This window comes from Colossoma macropomum, unplaced genomic scaffold, assembly GCF_904425465.1.
Source record: "Colossoma macropomum unplaced genomic scaffold, Colossoma_macropomum, whole genome shotgun sequence".
Classification (NCBI taxonomy): domain Eukaryota; kingdom Metazoa; phylum Chordata; class Actinopteri; order Characiformes; family Serrasalmidae; genus Colossoma; species Colossoma macropomum.
Window position 1 is genome coordinate 5,907,955 of NW_023494794.1, and position 19,984 is coordinate 5,927,938.

A 19,984-nucleotide genomic window follows, 5' to 3' on the forward strand; every position below is an offset into this window, starting at 1 on the left:
GTAGTTGTGGTTGTGCTGTGATTTACACATTATATGGGTGTTTGGGTGCTTTTGACTGGTCTAACTCATGTACAGGCAGTTCACAAGCTCTGTGTTATTAGATTACATGTTCCCACTCACAAACCCAAGACAACATTTTGATATATGCTTTTGTGACTGAAAATTTCACTCTTTCAAATTGCAATTTTGATATAAAAACGATTCATCTTTCAACCCTACTTTGGTGAATTAAAACGTACCTGTACAGTATCCTTTTTTTCTAATCAGGTGGGGTGTGGTTTCATGGGTTAACGGGGACAAAGGCCCAATTCCCTTTCATATTTTTATCCCTACTCCTTGTTTTTTTTAGTCTGCAGTGATAGCAGAGGAGGGTAAAGTTCAGCAACCTCGCTACTGGCCATATGGCTTCAAAGAGGGTGAATGCAACAATTATTATTATCGGCCACCCCTAATTCTTCGGTGATATTAAACTGAAGTCAGCTACTCACCAGCTTCTGGTTTGAATTTTCCTGTTCCTCCTTAAATGGTGCTGTAATTAATATTACTAATGATTTTTAAAGCTTGTTATGAAGAAAAGGACTGAAATTACATTAAACTAAGATAATGCAGTGGCTATTATAACTTTTAACAAAGAAAATACATTTGTGGGTTTCTTCGGTTGGTTGCGCAGCCATGCGTTTTTTTTTTTTTTGTTTTCTTTTTTTCATAAAAAAACCTCTGTTCCTCAGAGCCTCTGAAACCTCTGTACCTCTGAAAAACCTCAGTTTGGAGGGCAATGTAGCCCCAACACCTCACCCTACCCCTTTATCTCAACAAAAACCAGGACAACATACCCCTAGGCATGAACACACAAAACTGAGGAGTAGGGCTAAGTGGTAGTGGCAAGGGGTGAAATGGGATTGGGCCAAAGTCTCTAAATGTGCTGCCAATGAGAGAGGGTTAAGTACTGACAATCGCAATAACGTTTTTAGAAAAGCTTCATTCACCATGATAATAATGCCATTTGATCATATCCACCAGGTCTAATTTGAAACGATAGATCTAAGTTGGTTCCATCATCTCAGTACTGATGTACAATTCTGAGAGTACTAACCTATAACTGTTTATACCAGTAAGAAAGGAAATAAAGGAAGAACAAATATAAATAAGAGACCAAAAAGGAAAGGGATGAAGCAAGATGGTGAGGAGATAAGGAAGAGTACCAATTGACAGTTGTATGTTTGTGCGCATCAGGAATGGGCGATATGGCAAAAATATCATATCATGATACTTAGACATTTTCACAATATGCGATATGCACTGCAATATTTTGCAAAACTGCCATGCCTTTTGCTCGACATTTCACATACTGTAACAGGACTAATATCTGTTATCTTTGTCACAAAACATGCAGTTGGTCAATGTTCTTTAAGTACAGGCAATATCCACAATATACTCAGAAAAGCATATTGTTTTATCATGATAAAATTTATCACGATTATTATACAAAAGCATCATATTGCCCACCTAGAGTGTGTCCCCTCTGGTGCTCTTTCACCACAACCAAGTGTGTGAAAATCAAGGTCAATGAGCCTGGGATATGCAGGTGTTAATGCAACAAATGAATGTAATTAAACCACCAAACAGCATTAAAGAATGACAACTGATGTATGATGAAAGGATTCCTAATGCCCTCCAAATGTCCTCTTTCATCTGTCAGGACTTACTAAAGAGATATGAGATATGAGAAAGAAGAATAGAGAACAGATAAGCAAATTAAAGACAGTAAATGAAGTCAGTAAGTCAGGAAAATGAGTAAGAAATGAGAAAAGACACAGGTGAGAAAGTTTATTCTCCTCTCAGCAGTCTCTCATGAGACTCTGGTGGTTGTAGCAAAGGGGGTTAACATTCAACAAAAATTAAAATTAATGCAAACAACGAATCCACAGGAAGCTGCAAGGAACCTAAATGTGAATCTAACTCTGTGATTGCTTTCTAATGACATAACAGTACTAACACAACATGCATGTACAAATTTCTATGTAAATTGGCCAGTACTAATATTTAAGCTAAAGCTTACATAAGATTAATCTTCACCAACCACAATGATGATGTTGCTTGTCCATCCTACATACAGTGTTGTGCAAAAGTCAGAGACTACTCTTTTGCTTCTTTAACTTACAAATTTCCAAAACTACCATTAAGTACATTTGCTTTATTTCTCAGCTTCAGGAAAAAATAGCAGGAAACATATATTCAACAATAAATTAAACAAAAGCCTCCAGCTCTAAGCACAATAACAAACGTATCAGCATTTAATTTGTCCACTCTTTACTTCTGTGAACTCTACTGTCACTAACTCTTTCAATCTTAAAACCAGTTACAGCTGCATCCTCCCAACAAAAGCCGTTCCCAACGGAATCAGTGTCATTATGTTCTCCTTCAAAGAGACACTAACATTTACAGAAGCAACTACCCAAACTCATTTTAGCTGCCCTGTAAAGCTCTTTCTCATGAGCATCTAAAATGACTAAAAGAGAGATTTCTGAGGAAAAGATAATGCACCCGCATAAGAAAAATAAGTTTTAAAAAATGGGTAGACCTGGGAGACCACCAACACTGTCACTATCATATAAATAGCACTCAAGGCTTTCATCTTTGAGTGAGAGGAAAAAATCAAGCTCCACTTATTCTGTCCATCCTTCCACTGTGAGAAGACAACCAGATGCTAGGGATATGAAAGGATGTGTCAAGAAGCTCTTACTGAAAAATGGAAAACAAAGTAAATTTGTGCTACAACACAAACTGCATATCTAAGATGCTGACTAAGGTTCTAATGGCTGATGAGCCTAAATTTACCACTGGGATTACTTGAACTAATGAAAAGCAGAAAATTGTACCAACTTCTAAGACTGAACTTTGAAGGTTTGAAGAAATTCCTGCAGATTTCTTTCAAAAACAGAAATCAAGCCTCCTAAAAAGAATCATATCTGTAATAAAGGCAAAAAGTTAGACACACTAAATACTCAAAAACACATTTTTTCTGTATTTTTCCCCTGATGCTGAAAAATGCATAAACTTGTACTTCACAGCAGTTGAGCAGTCTGACTTTTGCACTGCACTGTAGCTGATATCAAAACTATGCACTACTTCTTGGACAGATCCATTCTCTCGAAAGGTGTGAGAAAGTGAATGTACATCACCATTAGCTTGGCGCTAACATACCACTGCAAATTCCATAAACCTAATGGTAATTAGCATGTGTGTCTAGGTTTCAAAACATTGGAACCCATAATCCATTATCATCCATGAATGAATGAATCCATGAATCTGGATATCTGGATGGTTCTTTCAAAATTAGCTTTGTACAAGTAGCATGTAGACCTTAAAAAACTCATTGTCAGTGCTTGCACCATTGTGGGTGGTTCTGCTTGAGAGTGAAGACTGGGGGTCTCAAACAGAGAGATGTCAATCAAATGAGCTCAACAGAAATTCATCTGGTTTCTGGGTAAATTTTGCATCACACAGGTATTTTTCATACTTTACACTATTTCCCTAGAAAATAAATTAAAGTAGTCCACCTTTTGCTAAAGTAGTCCCTACACTTTTACAGAGCCAGCAGTAAAGCTGTCACACCCCAGGTATTTCAGTGCATTCATGCTTGGTGCAAATACTACTACACTGTCCTTGAGCTAGTGTTTGGCCAGCATTAAAAGGGGTCATTTGGCTTCAAAGCATACCAGCCATTCTGATAGGGAAGGATCTGGCTCTGTCAGCTATTGAACTAAATGAAAATCTTGAGCAATGACATTCCCTGAAGAACTGAATAGTATGCTGCTATCACCACTAGAACGTAGGTCAAGCTGTCCGGCTTTCTATATGACATGCAATGCATGAGGGCATGCAGGTCACTTCAGTCTCAGTAGTGGCCCAAGAATGACTACTAAGACTGCAATGCATAGTTGCATGATTGATTTAGCTTTTGTAGATGTTCTGTATAGCATAGTAAGTTACAGAAATATAAATACAGCTGGGAAATACAAATAAAGTTTTTCAGAGTTACTGAACCGAATGTGAAGAGGCCTATTCAGATTAGGGCTGCAACTAATGATTACATCAATCATCAATTAATCTATACATTATTACCGATCAATCGGCCAATCTAGCAATCACGTTTCTGTCCCTTTTTAACTGATTCGGAGCAGGGCTTGTCTTAAATGCCTGTGCGATATCTGAAACATCATTGGCTAAAGTTATCTTCATTAAACAATGTCACTGACTTCTGTCAGACATTATGTTTTCCAATATTTTCCACATAACTTCAGCTTTATTGGGCTGACATAAGCGATACACTAGACTAGTTATTTGTAGTCTAGTAGGACATACACTAACTAAGCACTTTGGTAGGTACATCGACCTTGTATCTACACTCATTACCTACTTAATCAGTTCCACTTACCATATAGGAGCACTTTGTAGTTCTACAATTACAGAGTGTTTCTCTGCGTACTTTGTTAGCCCCCTTTCACCCTGTTGTTCAGTGGTCAGGACCCCCACAGGACCACCACAGAGCAGGTATTATTTGGGTGGTGAATCATTCTTAGCACTGCAGTGACATTGATGTGGTGGTGGTGTGTTAGTTTGTGTTGCACTAGTATGAGTGGCTCAGACACAGTAGTGCTGCTGGAGATAATCCACTTGCATAAGTAAGCAAAAAGTCAAAGGAAACTGGGAGATTCTAAAACTGGAGTTCAAAATGTATTAAAAGATACAGAGCAGCACAGCTTGTCTTCTATCTTCCTAAGTTCAGCCATGTCACTCTACTGCTACGTTCCCTTCACTGGCTTTAAAACCCTGATGCTTGCCTACAAATCAAAAATGAACAAGTACAGTTCAGCTTCAGCCTCAAAGTCCTCAAAGCTTTCATTTTTGATAGATTACAGAAAATCAAGCTCCAATTTTGCTTCAGATCTGAAAAAACCAACAGCTGTTTCTGTCCATCCTTCCACTGTTAGACAAAGAAGATTTTACTGATGCACTTGAATTGAAACAAGAAAAAACAAAAATGACAAGGCCAAAATTATTAACCCTCTGACAAATAATAGTCAGAGTAAACTTTTTGACCCTCAACCTTTTACTATAGTTCCTAACTAGGTTGGCACATGTCTCTTGAGAGATCTTAGCCCCATTCCTTCATGGAAAATGGTTCCAGCTCATCCAAATGTTATGGGTCTTGAGCATGGACCTTAGCTTGATCTCCTGCTATAGCTTCTCAATAGGATTGAAATCTGGGCCTTGAGAGGGCCACTCCAGGATCTTGATTTTGTTTTCTTTCAGAAAGTTGGATTTGTGCTTCAGGTTATTGTCTTGCTGGAAGACCCAACAGCAACTGAAAGAAAGATTAGGGCATATTTCCTCACATGATCCTTCAAAATGTCAACATAATCTTCTTTCTTCATAACCCTATGCACCCAAACAAGATTCCCTGTGCCTGAAGCAGTTAACAACCCCACATTATTATGCTCGCACCACTATGTTTAACTGTGGGAACTGTGTTTTATGGATGAAGGTCTGTCCCTTCCTTCGCTAAACAAAAGCAACATCCAACGTCCCCGAACAGCTCCAGTTAAGTCTCATCACAACAAAGGACAAACTTCCAAAACTCATCTTCCATGTTTCAAATGGTCAAAGGCAGATTTCAGTCTTGCTCTGATGAGCCACTGTGTGAGCAATGGAGTATTCCTAGGGTAATAACCCCAAAGCCCACCATAATGAAGAGCCTTCACAATAGTCTTTCTAGAAACTTCAAGTCCAGAAGAGGCCAGTTCAGCACATCTTCACAGAGATACAGGGGTTCTTGTTGACATGTCTGATGATTTTTTACTCTCTAAAATCTTTGATATCTTGCACTGACGACCACAACCAGGCTTGTTTCTAGCAGAATGTGTCTCCTTGTATTTTGCAGTGATGCAGTGTACAGCTGTTCTGGACACAGTGAAATGCTTGGAAATGGCAGTATAACCGCGCCCCCCCCCCCTTAAAACGGGCATCCAATACCTTCTTTCCGAGGTCCAGGCTTATTTCTTTGCTTTATGGCATGATGGAATTCAGAGTTCAATGCTGATTGATTCCGCCAATCAAGTCAGATGGGGTTCAGGCTAAAAATTTCAATTTGCTATATTTTCTTGAAAAAGTCACATGGGGGCTAATAATTTCGACCATGTCATTTTCAATACAGCTGTTACACAGCAACCTTAAAGGTTGCTATACATACACATACACATACATACACATAGACACACACACACACAAAATAATGTTATTAGTACCTACTACATACTATTGCAGTATTGTAGTAGTAATAGTAGTAGTAGTAGTAGCAGTATTAACAGCATCCATTCATTGCTTCTCAACTGTAAGACATGGTGTTGCCCTCGCTGTCTCACCACTCCGACCACAAGCTAACCGTATCCCAGAAGGATAATAATTTAATACTTCTGTCAGAGAGAAAGGGAGTAAAAGAGATGGACAGATCAAGCCTCTAGAGGAAAAAAAGGAAGTGAGTAATAGTGGCCTCTCAAGCTCCCTCTAATGGATATGATTTGTTCATTCTTCACGCCCACACAGACAGAGAGAGGAAAAAGGAAAATAATACCAGCAAAAATACAAAATGTACTGTTATGAACACAGACAGCAAGTGTTTAACGAGCTGTTCTGGAACTGAACAAAACTGTCAATGAGAGTGAAAGCGAGAGAGAGAGCGTGAGAGAGAGAGAGAGAGAGAGAGAGAGAGAGAGAGAGAGAGAGAGAGAGAGAGAGAGAGAGAAAGAGAGAGTGCACACAAAACAAACACTGCACCATTATGTCATCTAAGTTTGGCTGATATTTCTTAATAGACCTAAACAGGAAATTCATTCTTTATACTGACTTTAAATAAAGAAGAAGCCCAACTTCATTAGGCATTCACAGTGCTCTACACAACTGCTACTATGGTTCTTTAGGGGTTCCTTAGAAAAGAAAATGGTTCTATATAGAACCATGAACACTCAAAGAACCCTTAGCATGATTAAAGGGTTCTCTCCATCATGAAAATGTTCTTCAGACAGATGAAGAATGTTTATATGATTCTATAGAGAATCTTTTTGAAAAGGGTTCTATATAACACCAAAAGAGTTCTATTGATATGATTTCAAGCCTGTACCCCTTTTTGAACCCTTTTCAAAGCACACTCTCCATCAGTCTAAAGAACCATTGAACGATGCAAAGAACTCTTTAATCATGCAAAGCATGTTCGTGGTTCTATTTTCAAGAGTGTAAATGTCACAAGAATATGAGCATGTGCACAATTTTTGACACTGCAGTTGCAGATGCGTCCACATGCTGTGGGGCATACGTGCACAGGTGCAGCCCTACATGTGCCTCACTGCAACCGCAATATGAGCTAACAATGCATTTGGCCGAATTAACTCTGACTAAGCCTGAAGCTAATCACGTAAACTGCGCACAGTTCATTCTACTAAATGTGAGCTTGAGCCGCGGGGTTTAAAAGCTGCAGGGAAATAGTGGAGCCATCAACAAGCTTATAAAAGAGACAATGAAAAGTCAGTGATGAAGAGATAGCGAAGTTAACAACTGAAGTTCTATCCAAAACATTCTATAGGGGCAAAACCTACTCCAGCTAAAAGAAAAAAAAAAGAGTAGTTGGTAAAGAATAACACCGATATTGTGGCGGAATAGAGGTACATTTTGTGCTGTACGTTTCTCACACGTACAGTACTGCACCTCAAATTACTTTAGTCTTACTCTAGACTCCACAACTGACCAGTCAGCCTAACCAGTATTTTCCTATGGAAATAAGCGAGTTGTAGCTGCAATCGGGCAAAAAACAACGAGACACAGTGACAAATCCAGTCGAGATTCTCATAACTTTATGCAAATTAATTATGACATGGTGAAGTGACAATGTAAATTACTTGCACTGACAAATTCCTCGGACCAGTTGTACACATGGGGTTTGAGGTTCACAGCTTCTACTCTCTAAAGCTTTTGTTCCAATTGGCATTTTGTTCAAATCAGACAGCTGAGATGCACAAAGGTGGGCAAAAACAACACGGCAAACTTAAAAACCTAAACCTAATCATCAAAGCCAAAAAAATATAGTCATAAAAATTATTTATGGTCCATTCATGTCTTACCTTTGATGTACTGAAGTAACATTAGATTTTTACTTTGACATTTTAACAAAGCCAATTTCAGCCTCTGTAGTAAAGAGCACTGTAAGTACCAAAGTCACAGAAAACTAAATGATAATTTTTTTAAAGCTTTGTGTGGATAGAAAATGACACATGGAGAGGACGGGATCTCAGTTTTAAATGTCCCCAGTTGCATCTTTTAACAACAACTGGATCTTCAAATTCCAACACTGGCACGCTGACAACTGGAGGCTTGAGGTAATGGTGGACAGCAATGGCTGCTGTGCAGTGATTGGAGGGCAAAGAAAATAAGACAGCTTAGGGAGTAATGATTGGCCATTGATTGGCCATAATATAATGACATATTTCATAATTTTAAAAAATCAGCTTGATAAATACTGTTTCATTGGGCAGGCCTGCGATCAATCAGGAAGGCCCAGGCCCACCACGGCACATGCCGGCACACGCCGGTTGGTTGAAGTGCAATATAAAAAGGAGATGTGATGATTAAATACAGGGTTGATATACTTTTTAAACAGTGAAATTCCATGACTTTTCTATGATATAAAATGATATTTCCATGCCAAACCTTTAGCATGCTGCAGGGAGTATACAATCTATACTGGTATACCACAACACTTTCTGGTTTTAGTGAATTTTTTATCAATATATGTGATACATAATGAGCATTTCAACTGTCATCTGCTTACAATTTATAAAAATGAAAAAACTCAGTAAGCATATTTCATTAACTTTATTACGGCTACACTTAAATATCACCTGACATCACGATACTGTGATTTGGAAATGTGACACTAAATATCACCCAGCCCTTGTTTAACAAATATACAAAATACAGACCATTCTGAAAGAAAAAAGACAGACATTATTTAAATATTCAAACATCAAAAATGTAAGTCAGAATGCAATTTAAATAGAATGACCGCAAGTGAAAGTGAAATTTGACCCGTATATAAAATCTACATCGAGTTTGTCTAAAATGTCTTTGTATGCTGTGGCATCAACATTATCCTTCACTGAAACTAAGGGCCCCAGCACTAACCCTGAAAAACAATCCCAGACTATTATCCCTCCTCCACCAACCTTAACTGTTAGCACTATTCATTCTGGTAGATTTCTCCTAGCAGTCAGTCAGCATGAGTTCAATAAGCTTATTAATGCTAAAGTTAAACAGCAACTGATACAGTGATACAGAGATATGGAAATGCCATCCTGAATATAACTCAGCACTAATTTACCATGTAGACTTTACTGTTCTGAGAGCGACAAAGACCTACTAATTCAAATATTAAAACATCTCAAGCACTTATGACAAGTAAGTCATGTAAGACTGCAATTTAAAAGGAATGACTACGAGTCAAAGAGGAATTTGACCTGTCTATGGAAATCTACACTGAGTTTAACACTCTGACCTCAGACAGTGATTAAGTGATTACATCAATATGTATTTTGTTTTGACTCCTGTCTGTTTTGTCTTGACTCCTCAGCCATCCCAAATTCTCATGTGCAAACATGTTCATTGGTTTGCTTTGCAAAGAGCAGTTTGGAGTCTCATTAAAGCACAACACCACCATGATTTGCAAACACCTCACAGTGACTAGACTGACACTGTTCCCCATTTCAGTATGTTTACCTATAGTTGTTACTAAATCGAGTAAGTTAAAAATAACAAAGGAACATCTATTTAACCAGCAATAGAAGTAAGTTCTATTTGGACGGCATTGGTTTTATATTGTGAGGGGAGTTAATATATTAATTAGGCTACTGATATTTCTGAGTGATTTTAGTCCAGCCCGAATCCACAATGTCAGCGAATTTTTACATTACATTTTTACAGTGTTTAACAGAAGGATGTCTGTTCACAACCCAGAGCACAACAATTGCATTTATTCATTGAGAGTATCTCAGCAGTTAGCTCTTATTCTTTAAAGCTGCAGTAGGTAGGATTGAGACGAGTGGTCTTAGCTTAAAAACTGGGATGCGTACAACTTCCGTGTCCCTTCCCCTCTGATGCACTCTAGTCTCCAAAACCCCTCCTCACAGAAGAGGTGGCTGTGCACGCGCAGACAACTAGCACACACTCGTCAGCATTATCAGTGCTTAGATGTTTAATAACAGAAACTGTCGTGAAAACAATAAGAACAATTAGCTGTGAGAGCACAGGCACACATAAATATCAAGACAAACAGCAAACCGAGACGACTGCCTGAGCACTTCAGAAAGATATTTTCAGCAACTTTCAAATAAAACACTGCTAACCAGCAGCCTGAGCAATTTTCACAGATTATCTGTCTCATGTACTACTGTCAGGACATAGTGACAGTTTTAGCAAACATAGAAAAAAAAATGATTTTTATATGGGTTACCTACTGCAACTCTAGTGTAGCACTTAGGCTACGTGCACACAGCAGGTGAAAGTGGCCCAAATCTGATTTTCTCACCAAATCTGATTTTTTTTTGTTTGGCTGTGCACATTATCTTCTAAATGTGATCTGTATGCGACATCAGTCTGAACAGATCACGCTCCTAAACAAACCCGCATGCGCAAAAGAACAATGCTTCACGTTGCTTCACTTGGCGCGCTCATCCAGCGGTCAACAATCATGACCAACGAACACCAGTCCACTCCCAGAGGGTTCAGTTTCACCTTCGCCAGTATCACAGAAGCGATCATGAAGCTTCATTGACTGATAGCTGGGCTCGTCACCCAGAATGTGTTCGAGCTCGCCATCAAAAAAGGCACAGGCACTTCCTTGGTTCTCATCCTCGGATTCTTAAAACTTTGCTTTCAGACTTTTAACTGTTCACACTGCAGCCTCGTTCTCCTACGGCTACGTTCGGACATTTCTTTCTAAATCTCTTCGAACACGGAGAGTTCTAGATAAGTCTCCTCTAACTTTTTGGTACAGAAACATCAGCCTAAATGTTTATTAGTCTCAGCAGCACGAAAGTATGAAGAATGTCGAATTGGACTGACGTAAAAGTCGCATGAATTCCGATCTGGCTGTTCAGACTCGCAATGCCACGTATCGGATACGTATCGGATCTCAGTACCACATATGAAAGCATCTCAAAACAGAACTGAAAATGTCAGATTCAGTGCATTTTTTGCTGTTCACACTGCCACACAGATGACATATCTGTGTCACATATGAAGAAAAAGATCAGATTTGGGCCACTTTTACCTGCTGTGTGAACAAAGCCCTAGTGTTTGTTCAGTCAGCCACGGTGCAGACTGACCGCCATGGCTCGTAGTGAAGAGGCTAGTGCTGCTGCACTCAGGCTAAGAAGTAGCAGAAGAGATCTGTTTTCCTCTTTCATTTGGCTTGTTAATTTGCCTTCTCATGTGATGAGATGATGGACCGCATGGAGGAAAAGCCCAGGAAATTCTATGACTTTTCCAAGTTTGGAAAACCAAATTTTTATATGCTATGGCTACGTAGTGATTCATTTTATAGATTTATAGATAGATTCATTTTACTCATTTCCTCCATTTCTCACGCACATTTATTGTAGCTGCACTTAGCGCAAAGGATAAAACAGAAAAATGGCTCCCTTAGGGAGGGAGCGCCAAGTGCACTTCATGGTGGAGGAGGACAAGGGGCCAAAGAGCAGAACAAAACAACAAAACATACTAGAACAAGTAAGGAATTCTTTATAGAGGCAGTCAGCGTACATACCAGAGGAGTGAAGGGGAGCGCATGAAAAAAATGAAAAAACTCAAACACTACAAAACATTCAAGAGTACATCAATGTTATTAGACTTCCGGCTGCAAGGTTCAGACTGTTAAGACATGTGAAGACTGCCTTGTAAAGACTGCCTTTTTCACTTTCACCACTGTGATTATCTCCATCCTTTAACCCATTCACACCTAATGTACTGTCCAAAACAAACAGAGGCTTCTGCTTTGTCCATTTGTCCACTCATTTGCCCCGAAAGTAGTTACGAGTAGTTATATCTGTGTGCTAGCCTGTTGTCTACCATTATATAAAATGTAAAATATAAAAAGCGTGGTGCTGCCTTTAATGTTGGATGCACTGTGATAGTTTATGAGTGAGCATTTAGAAAAGAATTCAAACTAATTTTTGATCTTCATCAGAGTAACTATAAAGGCTGATTAAAGAGTAAGGTACATTCACATTCTCTTACTTTTCTCTTCTGGTGACTGTCAGTCTTTTTGGCATACTCTGTTCTCCAGTTACCTGTTGTGAGTTCTGTTGTGTCTTTGGTTTGTTCCAACATGTTCCATTACTGATATTGTAATCGAGCTTGAGCTTGGTGAACATGTTATATAAATAAAATCTTTTATTATCATTAGCAGTAGCATTATAATTACACAGTCAAACAGTGAAGATAAGAGTGAAATTTCCCCCCTTTGCTTTACGTTTTATTTCACGTATCCAGAAGCATTAGCAAATGTACTTACAGAGATACTACAGGTCTGTTTACACCTTGTATTCACATGAGGATCATGTTGCGATTTCACTTGACCGCATGAAAAGCCAGGTGTAAACACATCTAGGACACACTGTGAGCAGATTACGATCCACTCAAACCACATACAGAGGTAGTTAGAGACACATCTCGACCGCATTTAATTAAAGTGTGAACGGAATTTATTTGGTTATCCATTTACAATTACGTTAGCAGAAACGCACCCAGCAAGTGTTGACTAGAAGGTGAGAACAATTAAAACAATTAAACGAAAGAAGGACACACGAGGCTAAGGTTAGCCCCAAACAAAGAGCCGTCTTGTACTCCAAAAGTGTCCAAGTCAAGCCTGTCCACTTGTATCGTAACAGAAGAGTAAACAAAAGTAAAACAGAAACAATGTGTTGATGTGCTTTTTACGTGGGAAAAGTACAATCGGATCTCATCCGGTTAAACTGGTGATTTTAGTGAAACTTGTAAATGGAATCCTACCAAAGTTTATCGAGATACAATCCGGACAGAAAATACATGTTGATGCAAGGTGTAAACAGGCTCTAATACTTCTACGACCAATACTATTACTAAAAATAATTATAAAAGCAAATTTTGCTAGGCTAGTAATTTTTAAACTGTTCCTAACACTGAAGTGGATGTGGGAGCAAGCAGTGGTAGCGTGTGAACTGAAGCTTAATCTTTGCCAAATAAAAGAACATAACAGCTCAGTTCAATAAAGGTTGCCACTGCAGTTTATTTTTATCTTTATTGAGGCCACAAAAAGGTAATCTACTGATAAAGAATTTCATACAGATGTCACAGAGTTTATGATTCAATATTGGCCCAAAGCTGTTTCGTTCAATGTGTAAAACCTGACACTGTGGTTTGAGGGTGTGCTACAATGTACACTGTTGCACTGATAGCTTTTTCTGAGTATGATATCTGAGTGAGTTCAACTAGTGCAGCTCAACAGCCATGTTTCTATAACAATTTCATCTATGATAGGTACAAAAATTTGGTCTTAATGAGGGATATCACATCACCCAACATGTTTAAGGGCTCAATTACATTCACATCTGGGAATACTAGTACCTTGAATGAACTTAGAAGATACTGCTCAGGAATTATTATCAAAGTCAAGGAACTGGGAACAGATATATATTGAAAGATTTTGATCAATCCCCAGCCCTAGTCTTCGCATACTTTATATGTATTTGGGTTGGACTCATACCTGTGACTTCATCTCATACAGTGGAGCCTCTTCAGGGGTCAGCTGGATGGCCTCATCCCATTTCTTCACAGCCTCCCAGTGTCTGAGGAAAACCCACAAGAACACATTTTCCATTGTGCTGAAAGTGATATAGTGCATTATACAAAAGACCTCTCCCCTGACACACACAATTATCTATCTCTCTGAACACACACAAGCACACAAACAATTCTGACCAAAGCACCAGTTCACTAATGAGGACATTTGGAGGAAAATGTTTTAAAAGCCACTAAAGAACTTCTGTTATCCTCTTTCCAATGATGCACAGATCTGATACACTATATCAACATCAGAACCAATATTGATCTTATGAAGAGGATCAGGTATTGGACAGACATGACTGATCAGCTAAACAGATACTGTTTCTTAACCTGCATTTTACGTCAGTCGAAATAAAAACTGACATTCAAATTCAATTCAAAGAAAAACAAAAACATTCAAGTGCAGAAAATGTCCATTTGAGTCAGCACAGGCATCTGTCATCTGATGTAACAGAACTGCTGGTTGGCACTTTCCTCCAAGCGCATTCAGCTGTTAATAATCATCTAATTAATAATCATCTTATAAAGTAGTGAAGCTTTTAGTACAACCACTCTCTTTAGTTTATAATGACATCGTGATCACTGGCATGGGGGCTTCATTGATAAATCCTTCTCAAAGACACATCAGAAGAGGCCTTTGTAGTGTTGTAGTCAATACCACTAGAGGCAAGTCACAGTGAAGGCAGAGACCTGGATACAAAGAGTGAGTCAAGACGGAGACCATTAATACGCAGTCTTACTAGGCCTATGTCTCTTTTTTTGACAGCAATTTTGGGAGTCATGACACACAGGCTGAGGATCACTGGTTTAAACACTATGTGCTTTTGAGGTCACTTGATAATTCATGCTGAGCGGCCACTTGAGGAGACACATTTGTATGTGTGAGACTGAACATTCTATTTTGTCAGTAATAAAGCAATCATTAACTGTACCAAATGCTTCAGTATTGACTATTTCGGTAGTGACAATTTTAGCGCATTTTAAGCAGAACTCAAAACCACTGGTCAGTACATGACTAGCAAATACAGCTTTGAACAGTTGTACACACATAAAATCATAATATTTTCATTAAAACACAAAAAGTTCACTTCATTGCAGAAAATATGTTTTGGTAGTGAACACTCTTATTGTTAGACACTGACTTTATGACTTTGGGACACACTTACTTCAAAGATATGGGATTTAACTGCTCACCATGTGGCCACGCAATCTCTCTTCCTGCTCTAAAACACAAGGGTGTAGCTAAAACAAGGCTCTGCCTACGGACCAACTCTGTGTTTCGATGGTGACAAGAAAACACAGAACAGCACTTTTTGATTTTTTTAAAATTAAACTCCTTGAATAAAATGTAATAATTTGAATAAATGTGAATAAATTCAAATGTTTTAACTTAATTTTAAAAGAAATTAAAAAACACTGAAAAAATAAAAAAATATTTTAAGTAAGTTTTGACAAGTCGAAAATTACAAGTTAGGATTTGGGACAGCCACCTTTCTGTATAAGGGCTTGGGATTAAATAGATCATAAAATAATCTTTATAAATATCTAAGGTATGAATTTTTTTAATTAAAAGAAAAAGAAGTATGATGTAATTCAGTAGAATGGTCCATAAACATGGATGATAATACATTATGTTAAAACAGCAGCAGCAACTTTATTATAGAACACAGTACTGTGGAAATGTCTTGAAAACAACATGTAAAGCTATTATTGGGGCACTAGGTAAATTTGATTTATTTATCTTTGTGTGAAAAAAAAAGATTGATGGATTAAGATAGACTAAATAAATAAATTATTAAATAAAACAAAATAAACCTAGCAAAACATTGTGATACTTTGTGATTTTATGTAGGGCTTAACCAATTACACACCTCTCCTCAGGGAAGCTCAGTATTTACAGTTACCATCCAATACCTAGCTTATGAAATCAGATCTGCTGGTGATGGAACAAATCTATGTAATGGAAAGAACTGAGAAGTCAGGAATCAAACCCATGTTCTTCTAACAGTATTTCTCCAACAAAGATATTCAGAACCTTTTTGTAAACAAGAAATGTTTGTTATATGTTACTTTTTATAGTTATTCTAATGTTAAATAGTGCTGTTACAGGTAAAATTAACAAAATTACTGTTCAGATAAAACAGTTCAACCGTATTCATGGCTTACGATTTTTGCACAGTATGGTCTTACTTTAATAAACATATAAACCAACTTTGTAAAGTTACAATCATAATCTTAGTTCTAAGCCACAAAACTCTTTTCCCATTTAATCTAGAATCAGGAAGCCACAATGGCAATCCCTATTTAAAATACAATACATAATTCAGGTCAGATGGATGTTTACTCTAAAGTGATGTGACATCAGCTACTGAGGATGATTTTCCAGTCACCACTAAGCGATAAGTGATAAAACATCCTGCTAAAAGGAGTGAAAAAATAAAGAGTGAAAAGCAAACAAGTAAGTGATGAGAGCTCTAGATACGGGTCATAAATGTAGTATAACAAAATAAACACAAGGTGAGTGGGAGAGTCACTTGTACGCAAGTTAATTTTGGTGCCATGATGACAGAAGGAGCAATGATTAGTGCTGACCTACACTGTCGACAAGTTTATAAGCAATAGGCCAAAGAGCCATCCAGGTCATAAATTACCTCCTCTAACTGCAGTCTGCCTCGGACAGTTCCTTTCAAACAAACAATATTGAGACTGTAAAGACCACACTCATATATTTGGTTTTCAAGACAAGTGACAGATGTGTTGTGTGCATCTGCGTATTGGAGATTTGCAATTAAATAAAGTGACACGGGCTAACACATCTTCACACATGGGTCATGTCAGGTCACGTACGTCATCCTTTGCTCTTAGACAGAAGCACGTACTGAGGAAAACCGCAATACAAGCATGACAGTAGATATTTTATCTGTATGTATATGTGTGAGGGAGCATTTCACAATCTGCATCACAGTGAGTTAACCTGTTTCTCCGCTTTCCAACCAAACGAAATGAAGCTAAAAAAAAATAAATAGATTTTATTAGCACTTAGACTAAGCAAACATTTTGAACGGCTTACAAGAACTACTTGTCTAAGGACACAAATGAAGGGAATAGACAGAAAGGAAAGAGAAACTGCTAGGAAATGTGTACTTTTCATCCTTTTAATACTTTCAAGCTTCTGTATTTCAGATGTGATAAGATGATGAACGGTATAGGAAACATGTCCAGGAAATCCCAGCACTTATTATTTTCCATCATTTTTCCAGGACTGGGATACCAAATTCCTATTTTTCATGATTTTCCCAGGATTTTTATGACCGTACAAACCCTACAAGTAATAAATAAATAAATAAATAAAAAACAATTTAACATATAATACTTGTATATACATAGTTGCAGACAACTATGTGTGGGTGCCCCTGGCAAAGTTACGTTTCATTGATTTTCTAAGTGAAAATCCTGTACAGAGAACAAACACATTTTAATCACATATTTTAATGCACTATTACTGTTTATTTTCTGAATTTAAAAATAATATATCAAATGTGGCTGGTTATATTTTCTTTTTTTTCCTAATATATTAAACTCAGCAAACCAATACAAACATTTGCACTAAAATCTGTATAAAAATACCATATTTAAGTATTTTCTCTGTGGAGGACCTGTAAACTTATTTTCAATCAAAAAATCAACAAAACGTGTAATTTCAGCAGAGGTGTTCAAATTTTTGATATATGATGGTAAACAAATAAATAGATAACTATTATTAGTAGTACTATTATTATTACTACAAAACAATAACATAATACGTGCCAATTACTTTATCGTTGTTTCATTATTCATAAGCTTCCTTTTCCTTATTGTGGAAATGCTAATATGCACTTAGTCGTTTCTTCAGTTACCTTTAAAAGGGCCCATATATTGGAAAAACAATTCTTCTTTTTTTATTATTATTTGAATAAAATAATTTGATGCAGTACATAAGCACTGTCAAACTTTCAAAACATATATGAAAAATAGGCTGCAACAACAGCCCATTTTGAATTCACGTTTCTGTAATGTCACAGGAAACAACCCATTTACACATAACGGCCTTCAGTGTACAGTGATCTAGCCCCGCCCATTCACACTGAAGTTATAAGGAGTGTTCCAAGCCAAACAGCTTTCTCTTTTATGGAATTTGATGTTGTATGCAAACATTGTTAACATTTCAAAATGCACCATTCACTCAACAGTCCACGGAAATGAAGTGCAAAAACAGCCCATTTTGTTTTCATTTTTTTGTGATGCAACACAAATCAACACATTTACACATACACCAATAAGCAGGCCTTTCACAATTCCGTCATAATTCCCTAATCGCAATTAGAGATGATTGCAATTATTTGAAAAAATTAGCTACTAATCAAACATAGTCAAACATAGCTAGAAAGCAAGATGGCTAATCAGCCAATCTGGCCACTTTAGGCTTGTACTTTAGTAGCTGCTTTCAATGAACAAGAAAAGACAATTCTATCGTCTATTGCAGTTATTCATATATGACCATTAGTTGCCGGCTAAAATTTCATGATCGTGACAGCACTACCGTTAAAGCAAAATATTATTACCACTCACAAATGAAGCATATAACTGATTATCTCACAACAATGGACCATGTCAAGGTCTGGGATACATTCAATGGTAAATTAACAGGTGGTCATCATAGTCAATGTGTTGGATGTGGGAGAGGAAGGCAGGCATGAAGACCTGAGCAACTTTGACAAGGGCTAAATCATTATGGCCAGACAGCTAGGTCGGAGTGTGCAAAACAGCAAGGCCTGTGGGGTGCTCCTGGTCAACAGTGCTGAGCACCTACCAACAGCTGGCAGAGAATGGACACAATGATCCAGCACACAGGGTGTTTGGCAACAAAGGCCACTGTGTCTGGTCTGAACCAACAGAAATGATTAATGACAGTTACAGGAGGAATGTGTCACAACACACAGTGCATCACATCCTGCTGCATATGGAGACTGGTTAGAGAGCCCATGCTAACCCTGTGTTTACATCAAACTGTTGGAGAGAGTGTGATGCTCTGGGCAATGTTCCTAGGAAATCCTAGGTCCTGGCATTCATGTAGACATCAATCCAGCACAACACCTACCTAAATATCGCTGCTGTACACCCCTTCATGGCAATGTTATTCCCCGATGGCAGTGGCCTCTTTCAGCAGAACAATGTGCTGCATCACACTGCACACAGTGTTCAGGAATGGATTGAGGAACATGAACACGAAGAGTTCAGTATGTTGCCCTGGCCTCCAAATTCACCAGTTCTTCATCTGATTGAGCATCCGTGGGACAAGCTGGAGCAACAAGTTTGATCTGTCGCTTGTCCACCTCACAACTTAAAGGATCTGCAAACGTCCTAGTGCCAGTCACCACGGGGCGCCTTCAGAGGTTGTGTAGAGTGTGTACCTTGGCAGGCTGTGGCTGTTTTGGCAGCATGCGAAGGACCAACAGGATACTGGGCTTTAATATTTTAGTTCATCTGTGTACATCTGTCTATTCAGCCCACAGCAGTTTGGCATCGCCCATTAGGAATGAAGCTGTAAGTAGTGTTTTAGCCTGGACTGCTTTTTGAATGATTTACAGCAGAGGGCAGCCAATCAGAACATTAGTCATTTACATATATCAGCCATTTATATATGTAAGGATTACATCATAAGTGGACCTCAGTGGGAAAAAAATATATATATAATACAAGAAAAATGTACAGGGTGTCCCAAAAAAATTTTTTTGTGCCATGTCCAAATCTGCTTTCCAGTTGCATTTTTATTGAATTTTCTTGAAAATGCACACCGCACACTCTTGTTTGACTGTGTTCAAGCATATTCTAACACACAAAATGCCTTTTCATTTCTAGTGAACGCTATTCTTCAACCTGAAAAGAAAAAAAAAAACCAAAAAATTAAACTTGGTTAGTTTTTACACATTTTGTTAAAATTTGAGATCATTTGAGGGAGAATTGGTTAATGTTATTAGACTACGAAATGATGTCAATTTTTTTGGGACACCCTGTA

The 19,984-nt window shown here is 37.9% G+C and overlaps 1 protein-coding gene across 1 annotated transcript in view; it reads right to left on the reverse strand.

The window, feature by feature from the left end:
* ttc33 (tetratricopeptide repeat domain 33) overlaps positions 1 to 19,984 on the reverse strand; it is a 65,244-nt gene that overhangs the window by 24,186 nt on the left and 21,074 nt on the right. Inside the window, exon 3 of the mRNA XM_036579964.1 lies at positions 13,850 to 13,931. Within this exon, the coding sequence (XP_036435857.1) occupies positions 13,850 to 13,931 (82 nt within the window). The remainder of the gene's footprint in view (positions 1 to 13,849; positions 13,932 to 19,984) is intronic.